Source organism: Mauremys reevesii, linkage group 12, assembly GCF_016161935.1.
Source record: "Mauremys reevesii isolate NIE-2019 linkage group 12, ASM1616193v1, whole genome shotgun sequence".
In the NCBI taxonomy this organism is placed as follows: Eukaryota; Metazoa; Chordata; order Testudines; family Geoemydidae; genus Mauremys; species Mauremys reevesii.
In genome coordinates this window covers 1,344,660-1,358,456 of record NC_052634.1, presented here as the reverse complement: position 1 = coordinate 1,358,456, position 13,797 = coordinate 1,344,660, and the positions used below count along the sequence as shown (strand labels likewise).

At 59.5% G+C, this 13,797-nt stretch overlaps 1 protein-coding gene across 4 annotated transcripts; it reads right to left on the bottom strand.

Moving 5' to 3' along the window:
* Positions 1 to 1,098: 1,098 nt before the first annotated feature.
* On the bottom strand, positions 1,099 to 12,091 carry SCN2B (sodium voltage-gated channel beta subunit 2). Of its 4 annotated transcripts, XR_005586857.1 has the most exons (5): positions 11,155 to 12,091; positions 6,494 to 6,660; positions 4,900 to 5,110; positions 3,445 to 3,835; positions 1,099 to 1,243 (listed from the first exon to the last, which is right to left on the bottom strand). XR_005586857.1 is itself a non-coding variant. In XM_039496878.1 (4 exons), exons 1-4 carry the CDS (start codon positions 11,222 to 11,224, stop codon positions 3,636 to 3,638), a joined length of 648 nt encoding a protein of 215 aa, XP_039352812.1. In that variant the 5' UTR covers positions 11,225 to 12,091; the 3' UTR covers positions 2,838 to 3,635. The 4 variants fall into 4 exon arrangements, 3 of the variants coding, with proteins under 3 accessions (XP_039352812.1, XP_039352813.1, XP_039352814.1); XM_039496878.1 differs by lacking the exon at positions 1,099 to 1,243 and having other exon boundaries at positions 2,838 to 3,835; XM_039496879.1 differs by lacking the exon at positions 1,099 to 1,243 and having other exon boundaries at positions 2,838 to 3,835; positions 11,745 to 12,091.
* Between the last annotated feature and the right edge of the window lie 1,706 nt (positions 12,092 to 13,797).

Sequence of the window (13,797 nt, the reverse complement as noted above, 5' to 3'; positions counted from 1 at the left end):
GGCACAGAGACCCACGGTAACAGAGAGAGCGGCAGAGCCAGGCCTACAGCCCAGGAGTTCTGGTCCCCCCAGCCCCTGTTTGAGCCCACATTACCTCCCGCAATCCAGTGCGCTTAGAATGGGCCACTGTGGAAGTGAATCTGTCCATTCACAGCACCTGTGCTACCCAGGCCAGTGGGTAAGTAAGATCTTTAATAAACAAACAGCCCCCGTAGCAAAGGCCCCCAGCTGTGCAGCTGCTGTGCACAGGGCAGGGAATAGGAACAGGCTCCGTTCATAAGAACATAAGAACGGCTGTACCGGGTCAGACCAAAGGTCCATCTAGCCCAGTATCTGTCTACCAACAGTGGCCAATGCCAGGTGCCCCAGAGGGAGTGAACCTAACAGGCAATGATCAAGTGATCTCTCTCCTGCCATCCATCTCCATCCTCTGACGAACAGAGGCTAGGGACACCATTCTTACCCCTCCTGGCTAATAGCCATTTATGGACTTAGCCACCATGAATTTATCCAGTCCCCTTTTAAACATTGTTATAGTCCTAGCCTTCACAACCTCCTCAGGTAAGGAGTTCCACAAGTTGACTGTGCGCTGTGTGAAGAAGAACTTCCTTTTATTTGTTTTAAACCTGCTGCCTATTAATTTCTAGCAAGCTGTAGAAATTCTGGGGGCTGAGCCCACCACCCCCCACTTGCGGAGGTTGGCAGGGAAAGCAGAGCAGGGCAGGTTCCCGAGGGACCTGCAGAGATGCCGCCCCGCTGGGCTGACTGGCAGTGTATTGACTTGGCAGTGGCATGTTGTCCTTTGCTCCTAAGAATGTTTGGAAGAGGCAGGTTTTGCATCACATTATTGCTCAAGGAAAGCAGAGGCCAGCCCCACCCTGGCCCCATTGTTTCCCTTGAAACCTTCCCAACAGCAGCCCAGAGTCCCCCCACCCCCACCCACTCAGCGAGTTCAATTTTACAGGCACCAGCATGAGATTTTCCACCAGACATACCCACTCCGGGAAAAGTAACAAAGCCAGTAACTTTGGCTTAGCTGCCTGGGCCCAAATATGGACTCGGACGCATGCGGATACACACTTCCTCCACGGCACGCTCAGCAGGCCTGCAGCAAGCCATTAAAAGGTTCCCCAAAGCAGCAGAGTTCTGCACCAATGCATGGGCTGATGGTCATCATCCAGCTAGCAACAACTGGGGACAACCCAGCCCAGAAAGCCCCCGCTCCTCCTCGCACTGTATATCCCTGCAGGAGAAGGCAAAGGCACAGTCATGGCAGTGTGTTCAGGTGACGTTAACAAGAGGAGTAAACGTCTCGACAGCAGCAGTGCTGCTGACGGGGCCCCACAGCCCCCAGGGAGGCAGGGCTGTTACCCGTGTAACAGACAGGGAAGCTGAGGCAGAGAGAGGGGAAGTAACGCCTGCCCCAGGGCTACAGAGGGCATCTGCCAGAGCCAGGGTTGCCATGCCGGAGTTCCTGGCTCCCTGGCCCACGCTCAGCCCATGCCAACCCCTGCAGAGTCCTCTCCACGCACCGACTGCAAACAAAATGGATCAGTATTTCCTCCTGGGAAACAAACCCAGGGCCTGACAGCTTTGTTTCCAGTCCTTGTGCGGGCAGAGAATCAGGCCCTTGGGATCCAGGCCATGGAAAATCAGTTGCAGGGTCAGGGGCTGGGCCCTGGGATGCTGGATGGTCTGTGAAGGGCTGGCAACGAGCATGAGCGCTGGCAAAGATACGGCTCCCCTCTTCTCCAAGACCTGACGTTAACCCAGCCGCCCTGTGCTGCCTTTCTCCCTCGACCAGAAACAGCCCCAGGCCAGCATGCCGCAGTGCGGTGTGCTCAGCAGGGTCTGTGCATAAAGAGGCTTCACTGGGGCTCCAGGTCGTCATGTCTGTATCCCTGGGGTAAGTCCCCTGTGGCCAGCTCTGGCACTCACAGCCTGAGGGACCCAAGCCAGGTCCTACCCCGCCTATCACATGAATGTTTAAAACACGAAACCCCTGCCAGTGCCCAGCCCGGGGACACTCGTCTCCAATCACACCCCTGGCGCAATCCCACTCCCTCCCTGGGGGGCAGCCCAGACTCTCTGTTCACCTGTGAGGGAACCCAGGTGCAGGGTTACATCTGCAATATTGGGGGGGAGGGGGGCAGAGGAGAAGGAAATGGACAGCCCCCCCCTCCCCCCCAGGTCCCTGTCTGTAATGCTTCCATGGCTCTGCTTAGCTGCGGAACAATCTCTCTGCCGGGGGCTGCTGCAGTCACTAGATTCCTGGCACTTCGGCAGTGGCTCTTCGCCCACCAGCGCGTGGCAGGAAGGCAAGGCCTGCTCAGAATTCATTTCCTGGGGCACAAGAATCAGACCTGGCATTTGCCCAGAGTTGCCCACTTGCTTCCAAGAGGGAGATGCTGGCTAAGAGGAGGCGGCAAGGGGTCCCCTTGGCTCAGGAGTCCCCGGGGGACAGGCCTCTCCCAATGCCAAGGCCTCATGGCAGGGTGCCTGGGATCATCCTGCAGCAGCAAGTGCCAAACTGTCCCACGCCCACACTTCCCTGCTCTCCTTTATGGGCCTTGGCCGGGATGGAGACGAGGCAACAAATTAGACTGTGTCAATCCCGGCTAAGGATGAGAAAATAACCAGCTAGAAAACACAGGCACCTGCATCCAATTGTCAGCTTCCCATCTCCTGCCCAACAGAGGCGCCACGCCCCCTGCCTTCCCGTCCCCTGCCCGACAGAGGCGCCGCGCCCCCTGCCTTCCCGGCCCCCTGCCCAACAGAGGCGCCGCGCCCCCTGCCCTGCCCGACAGAGGCGCCGCGCCCCCTGCCTTCCCGTCCCCCTGCCCAACAGAGGCGCCGCGCCCCCTGCCTTCCCGTCCCCCTGCCCGACAGAGGCGCCGCGCCCCCTGCCTTCCCGTAACACTGGTGCCCTGCTAATGCCCATTACAAATTTTGGATAGGAGCCGGGTGCCTTTGTGGATGGGCCCAGATCAGAAGGGCCTGGGGGGCAGACTGGCCTGTGGGGACGGAGCTCGAGGGGTTCCAGGGAGACCGATCGGATTACTTGACCTAGAAAAGGGTCCCCTGTGCTCGAGGCTCTGCCATGAGTGCAAGGCACAGGAGAACCCTCTGGCCTTCCCAGGAATCTACCCCCTGGCCAGCACACTAACGTCTCACACCAGTGCCAGGGCCTAGGGCAGAAGGGCTCGCTAGCCCCCCGTCCCCACTGCCCATCACGCTGAGAGGCTGCAGCCCTCTCTCCCTCCCCGCCTCCACGGTCCTCAGGGGAGGTCCTGCCTCCCTCTCAGCCACAGCCTGTGCATTGCTCCAGCCCCCGCCCTGGGCAGCACCTTGGCACTCAGGGGCGGGCTCTTCCCGGCTCATAGGGAGAGAGAGGCGGGAGCAGGCAGAGGGGACGGGCTCGTTAGGCTTAGGTTATTCACGCACCTCCGCCAAGCCCTAGCCCAGCCCAGGCGCACAGCAGTCTTCTGCCCAGGCCCTGCTGAAGCCTGGATTCCCGGCGGTCGGGGCTGGCTACGTAGATGAGGGATGCTCAGTAATTCTGGGGAGTCTGAAATCCGTTCTCTGGAGAAGCACACAAGGGGTCACACTGTACAGGGGGAAAGGAGAGGGGGCCGTTACTTGGTGCCCTCCTCGGGGTTCCCTTCGCCATCTGTCTTCCCTTCCTCCTCCGTTTTCTGGTCGTCTGTGTTCAGTTTCTGCTGCTTTTTCCTCCGCACGCACTTGACAATTACCAGCACCAGGATCACCACGGCTAGGAAGCCCCCCACTGAGGCCCCCACGATAACAGCCACCGTGGAGTCGCGCTCCGGGGGCACTGCGGAGAGAGAGCAGGGCAGGTGAGGAGGGAGGCCGGGGGGACGAGGGAGTCTGAGCCGCAGGGAAACCAGGCAGCTCCTGCCAGCACCAATGGGACCACGTTGGCAAATCCAGGCCCTGCCCTACCTTACATGGGGTCTGATGGGAGAAAAGGCGTGCAGGGCCCCGCACACAGACAGGCCATGGGTGGGAGTGGGATGTGCTGAGAGGCATGGCCTGGAGATGGGAGGACAAGCCCCTACATAGCCACGTAAATCACACGGGTCACGGCTGGCATTGCCCCTGGGCCTGTGGGGGGAGGGCGAACTGGGACCAGCCCCACAGCCAGCTGATGCTGGAATGTGGGGTAGTTTCCTTGATTGGAGACCCTGAAGTAAGTGTCTGGGGAGCGACAGTGCTGCCCAAGCAGGCTGCAGATCCTCAGAGCCGGGCGATCCCCACCTTGCCCCTCGCTGCAGGAGTCAGTGTCAGAGCCCAGACCAGGACTCAGGGGCTCCCAGCCCTTCGCTCAGGCCAGCTGACATCCTGCGCCTGCCCCCATCCCCTGCGAATGCCAGTCGTCCAGCTGCTGCAGAGAGCTCCCTGGGGCTGGGAGGGAACTGGGGCACCGCGGACGCTGATTTGTGCCCGTGTGCACGCTAATCCAGACAGAGAAGGGGAACTACGGGAGGCCTCGGAGACCCTCTCCCTCCTCTCGTCGTCGCTCCTGGCCGGTGAGGAGCCCGGCTCTGGGACCATGGCCCTGACCTGTCACACCGCCCCAGAGACAGGCAGGGAGTGGCACAAGGCAGCTCAGCCCGCGGGCAGGGAAGGCTGGGGGTCACTTCCTGGCCCCCTTGGTGACAGTCACCAGCCAGACGAGCCCAAGTCCCCACTGAACCGTCCCTGCCCACGTCGGCCTGGCGAGCTGGAGCGGGCGCGGGATGTGGGCAGGGCAGCGTGGGTCAGAGCAGCTGCCTACACTGTGCCAGCTCTTGCCTCTGCTCTCTCCACCATCGTTCAATATCAAACAGCAGCTCCCTCCCCGTCTGCCCCCTGCTGCCGAGCCTGCTGCGCACCCACCTTCGGTGATCACCTTCAGGAAGATGCGGGCGTGGCCCCGGTTCCTGTCGGGGGGGTTCATCACGTAGCAGTTGTAGGTGCCCTCGTCCTCCAGCTGCACCTGGTGGAGGGTGAAGGACACGTCGTTCTTGCTGGGGTTTCCAGTGAACTCCACCCTGTTCCCGAAGCGATCCAGCCGCCAGTGCACGATCTTCATCCGGAACTGCAGGAACTGGGCAGAGACGGGGGCGGGGCAGTGAGAACGCAGCGGGTGCTACACCCATGCTGGTGCCCACAGAGCTCAGCTGGCCAGACCTGGGGGGCCAGTCAGAGACCACAGCACCTCGCCTCCTTTCCCTGAGGCACCCGCCGCTCAGAGCTCAGCTCCCCGGCCTCGCTGGGATCACCCTGCCCTCGGACAATCACACAGCTCCCCCGAGAGCTACAGTGTCCTGGGCCTGCCAGCGGGAATGGGAGGGATCCCTTTGGTATCACAGCCTGAGAGTGGCCACCCTGGGCCAGGGCATTGGGAGCTAGGCTGCCAGCCAGGGCCAGGGCATTGGGAGCTAGGCTGCCAGCCAGGGCCAGGGCATTGGTCACTCATGACTGTCTCCTGCCTGGGCTTTGCCCCGGCCGTAACAGGAAAGTTTAAGCAAACCCAAGGGTCCAGCCAGCCGCTCAGCACCTGGAAAGAATCCTTCATCTCTGGCCTACAACCCTCTTCTGCCTCGTTTCCAGTTAGCCTCACCCACGGCTGGCCTGAGCAGAGGCCACATCCCGGGAAATGGGACATTCCTTCCGGACACAGGGGGCTTTACTACTCACGTGGGAGTGGGATCTGGGTACCTGCACAGACCCAGCGCTGGGTCAGTGATCCGCGTCCTCCCATACCTTCCCCCACTCAGTGTCTCCTTCCTTCCCCTTCGCCCCCAGGGAACGCTCTCAGGACCAAAGCCTGGGGCCTTGCTCTCTTTCTATTCAGTCCTTACTCAGGCCCGGACTACACTACGAACTGACATCGGCATAGCTACGTCTCTAAGCGGTGTGAAAATTCCTCCCCCTCCCCCCCGACAGACGTAGCTACACCGACCTGGCCCTGGTGTAGACAGCACTAGGGGGGCAGAAGAATTATTCCATCAACCTGGCTGCTGCCTCTCGGGGAGAGCGCCTCCCATCAGCACAGGCAGTGTCTACACAGGACGGTACTGCAGCTGGAGCCTCCCCTGAGCACACACTGAGACAGCCTCAGAGCGAGCCCAGTCAGCAGCGGGACCCGCAAACAGGGTTGTGGAACTCGAATCTGGGTCATCAACTCTTGACATTTTATAACAAGCCAATTGACATTCGGGGTTTTCCTTAAAGCCCAGCTCCCAGAGTCGCCGGGGCAGGAGAATCTCAGCTTTCTTTCCCTTTTGTTAAGGTAGGAAGTTCCCAGCCTGCCCGGAGCACAGAAAAGTTTGAAAATGAGACCCTGCTGGCTCTGAAAGCAGGCGAGAGCCCCAAGTTAGTACTTTGGTAAATCCGATGATTTTAAGCCAGTCTCATGGTTTCGGGGGAGGAGGGGCCTGGCTCATGATGTTTGATGGTTCAGGGCTGGACTGCAGGAGGTACTTACCATCTCCTCGCTGCAGTTCTCACATTCCTGGTAAGTCCAGTTCAGGGAGAACTGTTTGTTCTCCACTTTGTAGCAGGAGTTGAAGGTGCAAGAGAGGCGCACGGAAGAGCCATTCAAAGCACTGACGGTAGGTTGTGCCGTGATTTCCATGCCCAGCCCACAGGGCGCTGGTGAGGAGACAGGAATGAAACAGGAGGGAGGAGAAGAAAGGAAGAAGTGAACAAATACAGAAAATGGCAAGCGCTAATGTCAGTTCCACCCCTTGGGGGCTGTGGGCCTGGCCTGCTGGTGGAGCTGTCCAGGGGGCGGAGAGACCGGCAGGTACACAGAACACACACCTCACGGCTGCTGTGGCACTCCGGACACGGTCATAGGAAAAGAGGCTTTTCCAAGGGACGCTAATCAGCCCACAGCAGTGCACTGACCTCTCCGCTCCCCCTCGCCAGCGGCAGGGTGTAACGTACCCGCTGCCTTGGACACAAAAGACAGACACAGCTTGATCCCAGACTGGCCTGTCTGCCCCTTAGGGAGAGCTGAGCTGAAAAGACCTGCCTTAGCCCCTGGCTAGAGAGAGGGCTGTGTGTATGGGATAGTGGGATAACCCATCTACATGGGATTGCCTGGTTTAGCAACCTGTCACTGCCCCCGTGCTCCACTGCCCCCCTGCCCGCTGACTGCGCTGCAGGCGTTGGGATCTCTCCTGGCCCTTCCCCACTCAGCACTGACTGCAGGTGAATGCTCTTCACGGCCGCTTAAATCAGGTTTGCTATGCAGAGGCCTGGACGCAGCATCAGCTGTGCAGGGCTCAGTGCCACATCTGCTGGGGAAATTTATGGCTGCGCTCATCAGATTTCATTCCCGGCAGGACGCACTGGGGGAGTGACCAGCCCCTGCCAGCACTGGCCTCTGGGGGCTGCAGGGAAAATGCAGATTCACTTTATTTTCCCCCTTAGCTGGTGTTTGAGCAACACTCTCCGGCTGGAAGTCAAGCGGCCAAGCTGCCGGGTGCTCCTGCAGGCAGAAGGGGACAGAGCTGGTTTCTGCAGCAGAGCCCACGCTGCAGCGCAGAAATGGAGAGATTCACACACACAGCTCTGGGGCAGCACGGCATGGCACTCCCTCTGCCTCCCGCTCCCCACACATCCCCGTCTCCCTGCGCCCCCCACCCCAATCGCCTCGCCAAGCCGCACCCTGGCTCCCACCCACTCTGTTGGCCAAATCCAGAACTGAGGAGAGCAGAGACCACAGTGGCTCATGCGGCTCACAGCAGGGCCAGATCTGCGCGTCTCCCCTCTGCTCGCTCACTCCTCCTTCCTGACTCTCCCCTGCTCCCCCTGCCAGGCCTGTAAGGGCAGGATTCCCCAGAGCGCCCGCAGGTCCCGGGCTGTTCTGGGAAACCTGAGGGCTGATGCCATGTGACGGCTCTGGGACCACGTGGGTCCCCCGCTCTCTGCTGTTCTCAGCTCTGGTTGGGGAGTGAGCCCGGCTGGGCTGTGGGGCAGAGCCCAGCTGGCAGTTCCCCACCGGGACGAGCTACATGAACACTGAGAAGTTAAGCAGAGGGTAAGAGGCTGCAGGAAAGGGGCCAAGGAGCTAAAGTGGGGGGGGGGGGCCCACGGGCCTCTCCCCACTGGGCAGAGCACCCCAACGCAGTGCACAATGGGAGGGGTTTGGTGTAATGAGCAGGTGGGTCCTGGTTCAGCATCTGGGTCACAGAAACGCACCCCCAACCCACTCAGCACAGGCCCAGGGCTGAACGGGCCCTTCCCTGCTGCAGCCTGGAGCCTGGCCCGGCGCTGCAGAGCCCTGCTCTATGGAGACTGACACGCGTGCCGGTCTCGAGCACAGCCGAGCCAGCAGCAGATTCATACACCCCCACCCCCCACTTGCAAAGCTTGAGGCAGCCAGAGCAGCGCCCCAGCACAGTCAGGGGCTGGAGACCCTGTGCGAGCAGAAGCAGGGGCCCCTTCCCCCAGGACACAGCCCCAGCAGGAGGGTCTGACTCACTGCGTTCATGGCTGGTGCAGGACAGGAGCCGCTCAGCACCTGCAGCCGCAGGCTTCTGCCAGGCATTTCTGCCAACGCGCTTTGGCCCTCCTGGGCTGTGCTTGGCAGCGGGGAACTGCACTGCTCAGCCCCACGGAAAGCTGGGTCTCTGCGCCCAGCCCCATCAGCACCCCCCTACGGGCTGCCATGGCACACGGGCCTGACCTCACACAGGGGGCCAGGGCAGCGTGGCTAGGAGTCGTCCTTGGAACCCAGAACCAGGCCAGGCTTCCTGGGAGCGGGCTGCATGTGCGTAGCAGACAGCTGGCTGGCCTAGCTGAGCAGGGCCTGTCTGACAATGCAGGACCGTCTTGGCTTCGGCTTGAAAGCGTGTGGCGGGAACCTGCTGACCGAGACGCTGGTGTAGCTGAGCCAGCTAATTTGCTCCCTGCCCGTTAGTTTCTGGTGCTGGGGGAGAGGCAGGCGCACAGCTGGGTTTGCAGCAGTGGCAGCTAGGAAACCTTTTGTCTTGTAAACTGAGCACATTTGATCATTATGACATACCAAATCAGCAGCCCTGTAGCATCCTTCCAGGTTACTGCTCTGGGGAGGGCTGAGCCGCTCCTTCGAACACAGCTTGGAAAAGTGAGATCCAAACCTAAGCCCTGGCACCTCAATCCCACATGTGAAGAGCAGCCCTAGAGCTGACGGATTGCAACGAAGGGGAGATCGGAAAGAGCTGAGCGCCATGGGGCGGGGACTCTCCTCTGTGCCTATGCCTTTGGAAACTCTTCCTGCTTCTGCAGAGGGTGCTTTTAAGGATTTAAAGGGGCTGTAGACGAAGAATGAAGCCATAGCAGTTCCATAACTAAATACCCTACAGCACACACCACATACAAAGCCAGCCCTGGCCAGTCCAGGTCAGGGCTGCTGCGACAGGCCGTGCTGCCAGAGGGATGCTCAGAGAGCACCATGGTGAGTGCTGGCGAAAGCCAGCCCGGGCAGTAGGTCTGCCCTGGGGAATGATTCCTGCTGGCTGAATGCCAGGCTGTGGGAAGAGCCTCAGCCCAGCCTCTTGGAGAGAGGGCGGGAGGAAAGAATCCCTAGCACCAGGCCCAGGGGATCCATGTTGAGTGGGAGGGGGAAGCTGGAGATGGTAAAGTATGCACCTGACAACAGAGCATCCTGCACCACTCCAGCTACTGCAGCAGCTGTCAGACAGGCTTCCACCCCACTCGGCTCTAGGGGAGCGCGCTGAGCTGACCTGGCCAGCACCGCCAGCACTGGGGCTTGGGCAGTGTTTGCAACATGGGCTTAGGCTCAGTCAGAAAAAACCTTGCCAGGTGCATTCAGTGCTGCAGGCTCTGGCCAGGCCATGGCTGCAGACTCAGCTCATGCGGGCCCAGCCCGACGCTCTGACCAGCCTGTCAACACTGTCACTAAACGATGGTGACGAGCTCAGTAAGGGAGGTGGAAAATCCTAAACTGAGACTGGCTGGTGCCTTTCCCTGTCCGATAACCCTGAGGGCGACCTGCCCTGCTGGGACACGGAGACCTGCCCCACAGCTGTGGGCACATCAGGCCATGGGGTTCTCAGAGGCACGACCCCCAGGGACCCGCCCCTGGGACCGTGGGAAAGACGACGCCATGCAGTCTCCTTGGGGCTCTCTCGGTGAAGTCAGAGGGGGTTGCGACATCCGCGCTAGTCACCTGGCTGAGGTCTGACAGCGTCACAGCTAAGGGCTCCTGGGAGAAGATCCAGGGGACACCACGTGGCACAGTCAGCTCCTCAGTGTAAATACTTGTATTCCTCTCCATGCAAACATCAGGGCACGCAACGTGGGCTTCTTCCCCAGAGCTGATGGGCACTGCCAGGAGCCCTGCTAATGCGGGGTCCATTGCAGATAGCTTTGGACTGCTTCCTTCCCGGATCTCCACCCTGCCCCTTACACCCTTTTCCCCCAGTCTTGGGGGTAGCATTACACGCAGCCTCTCCAAAGCAAACGACAAGCAGGATTCCCAGTCGCTGAAGATGGGGAGTTGCTGTCATTTTTCTCCTCCATGTCCCAATCTGTCTGAAAGCACAGCCCCCCCCCCGAACACGACTTGTGTTTTAATCTGACCGTCTCCTGCCTGCAGGGAATCAATACAAACAAAAAGCTGCTGACACACATTCCTGGCTCCACGGCAGGGCAGAAAAGCAAGGAACAGAGCCTAACAGCCCAACATGCCGCACACCCTGCTCCCCACCAGCAGCCAACAAAACAAGGGGCAGCCCCTCGATTGCATTAGAACACATACCACACACGTTAGAGACTTCGCTTTTCAACCTGCCAGATCTGAGCAAAGGAGCAACATCCCCAGCCCTTCCACCTGCGCCAGGCGCTACCCACCTACAGCAGGCAGCCTTGGCGAGAGGCAGAGAGCCAGGCAGGCTAGCTCGGAGATGCAGGCACAAAGGTTACTGTCTCCTCTGTAACGTCAATAAAACCTGCACATTAGCCCCTCTCTGTCCCCAGTTCTCACGCCGGCAGCAGCCAGCCCCACGTCCCTCGCGCTCCCCAGGAGGATGTTTGGGGGTGATGAAGCTGCGTTAATGAGGATGGTGCTCCCCAGCTGTGGGCTGCTGGGTCCCTGTCGGATGCCTGCATGCAAGATGTGCAATAGACACTTACCCAGAGAGACAAGCAGGCTGAGCCCAGTGAGGCACAAGGTGGGCCGGAGAACCCAAGGCTCCTTGCTCATTTTCAAGGACCTTTGTGTAGGGCGAAGATTGTGGTGTTAGTTGTGGCTGGTTTTTGTTGCTGTTGTTTGGCTTTGTTTTTTTCAAGTGCAGGGGGTTATTTCCAAGACACACATAATTTTAGAGCAGCTTTATTTCCCAACCTCCAATATGGCCGGCTGGAGGGTTGCTGCTATTTAAAAAAAAAGCAGTAAATTTTATGGTTGGTGGATTTCATCAAAGAACATGGGAGGGCATCAAAATTTCCTCAGAAGCAAAGGAACATGCTCTCAGCTTCTCTCCTGCTCTGCACTCTGGGAGGTGGTTCTGGTGCCTGATCCTGTTTAAAATTGCCACCTTATCAAAGAGCAGAGTGGGTTTCCTCTGAGCCAGTTAGTGCCTGTGGTGAGGGCAGGAAGGGCTGTATTACTGCAAACTGTTAGTCTCTCTTCACCTTCTGGCCTAAGTAATCTGCAGGGTTTATTTCTCCTGCAGAGACTCCCACTGTGCTCTGGTGACCCAGCATGTTAGCTAAGCACATACCTGAGCAATGGGGCCTGTATTCTGGCTCAGTTTAACCCCCAGCAGGCCTGCCCCTTACATTGTAGCAGCTCTGTTACCTTGGGTGTTATCTCGCAGCTTCCAAAGCCCCGCCTGGCTTCCCTGCAGCAGAGAGTTACTTCCTGCTAGACCTTGCGCAGGTGTGTTGAGTTGGAGGCAGGAGATGGGCAAGGGCTGATTGCCAATCACGCTTTCCTGGGGAACGCCAGAGCTTTGGAATAACAGCTGCTTGGCAGTGGAGTGAGGAGAAGATGCCCTGGTAGGGCAAATGCTGCCCTGGGCTCTGACAAGGCCAGGCTTGGGTTTCCCTACAAAAGGAGAAGGAAACGGGCTCTTTGCTGAGCCAGCATCTCCCCTTCCCCCTTATGAGGGTGTGACATCCAGGCCGTAGGCTGCAAACCACCCCCCACCCTCCTTAACATCGCCACACCCTGCTGCTAACTCCCTGAGCACTGCTGTCCCAGGAGTCAATAAACCACCAGACACTGGGCCCTACCGGCCAGCCAAGGCAATGCAGCCATCTCCAGCGCAGAGCCGTGGTACAGGCTCTTACTAAGAGCAGGAGGTGGGGGCAGCTTTCCTGGAAGAAAGTTCTGGGGCTAATGCAGTTCCCTTTGCTAAGGGCTGGAGAGGAACATGAGCGCTGCGATCATCGCCCACTGGCATGAAGACATGCCAGGAAAATCTCTCACGGCCTAGTGGAGACTGAAACACAGATGGGAACTCAGCTCCCCCCCAGCCAGGACCCAGCCTGGGACTCAGAGCCCTGTTCTGCAGAGCGTTGGGGAAAACGCAGCCCAGCTCGCCACACACGGCTCTGCCCGTGCCCCAGTGCTGACTATTACAGCCCTGGGCCTCGCCTGCGTAGGCCTCCTGCTCTAACGGGTCAGTTAGGTGCATGCTACCTGCGTCACGTTTCCTGTGGCCCAAGCCCACATCTGAACTCTGTTCATCCCCCACCCTGGGGAGCATCAGCCACACCCGTCTGGGGCTGCCGCACTGACAGGCCATGCAGCAATGAGCCCCTCTCCTAGGCTCTGGGGGCAGAATTCTCCTCCAGCCCCGTGGATGGAGCTTGCCCATCTCTGGCCTCTCTCTCCTGCAGAGCACAGCCTGCCCTGGCTCTCCGCGTGCAGCAGACGCCGGGCGGTGCTGAGACCAGGCTCGGCCCAGACAGAGGGAATTCACAGCTCCATGTGGCCTCTGAGAACAGCTCTGGCTGCAGCAAAGGGTGCGCGCTCACTCCTCCCATCCCAGCCAGCATGACACTCACAGCTGTTCTTCCCAGTCGTGCAGAGGGGGCAGGCAGTGAGGGCTCAGGAGCAGGGCGAGCATCCAACCTGAATGGCTACAAGATATTCCCAGCTACTCCGTGGCTCATGCCATTGGGCGTGTCCCAGACTGACTCTGCACCTCGACCTCCAACAGGCTGATGGGCTCTCCAGGGCCTTGGTGCTCCATTGGGACATTCACTCCCTCGGTAGGGAGCAGCATAGGGACATTCACCCAGCACCTGCCCCCACCATACCTGGAAGTAGCACGCCCTGCCAGGCCCTCAGTTTTTCACCAGCACTGAATTCACTGATGGGTGGGATGAGGGAATGGGATCTAATCTAACACCCAGGGGCAAATGAGTACGGCTGGGGAGGGAATTGATGCTGCAGGACCCACAAGTAAGACCCTGTACTTTGGCTCATCAGCCGGGGAGCGGAGGGAACACCCCCACAGAACACAGTCCCTAACATGCGGGCCCAGCTTGGTGAATCCCCGGCACCCCGTGGATGAGTGAGGCTTGCTGGGCAGCCCCCGGCAGTGTATCACTTGTGTATCACGTGGCTGCCCCCCTCCTGTGCCTCTGAACTGAAAGGGGCTCTAGCCTGCAGCAACACGGGAAAGGGCTTTAGTCGGCTGATGCTGGGGAGAGTTCATACATCAGCCGTGGAATGCATGTGTTGGGAGAAGCCAGGGCATGGGAATCCCTGCAGACAGCATGTGCCAACTGTGACATGAAAACCAGCCTGTGAGATGCAAGCAC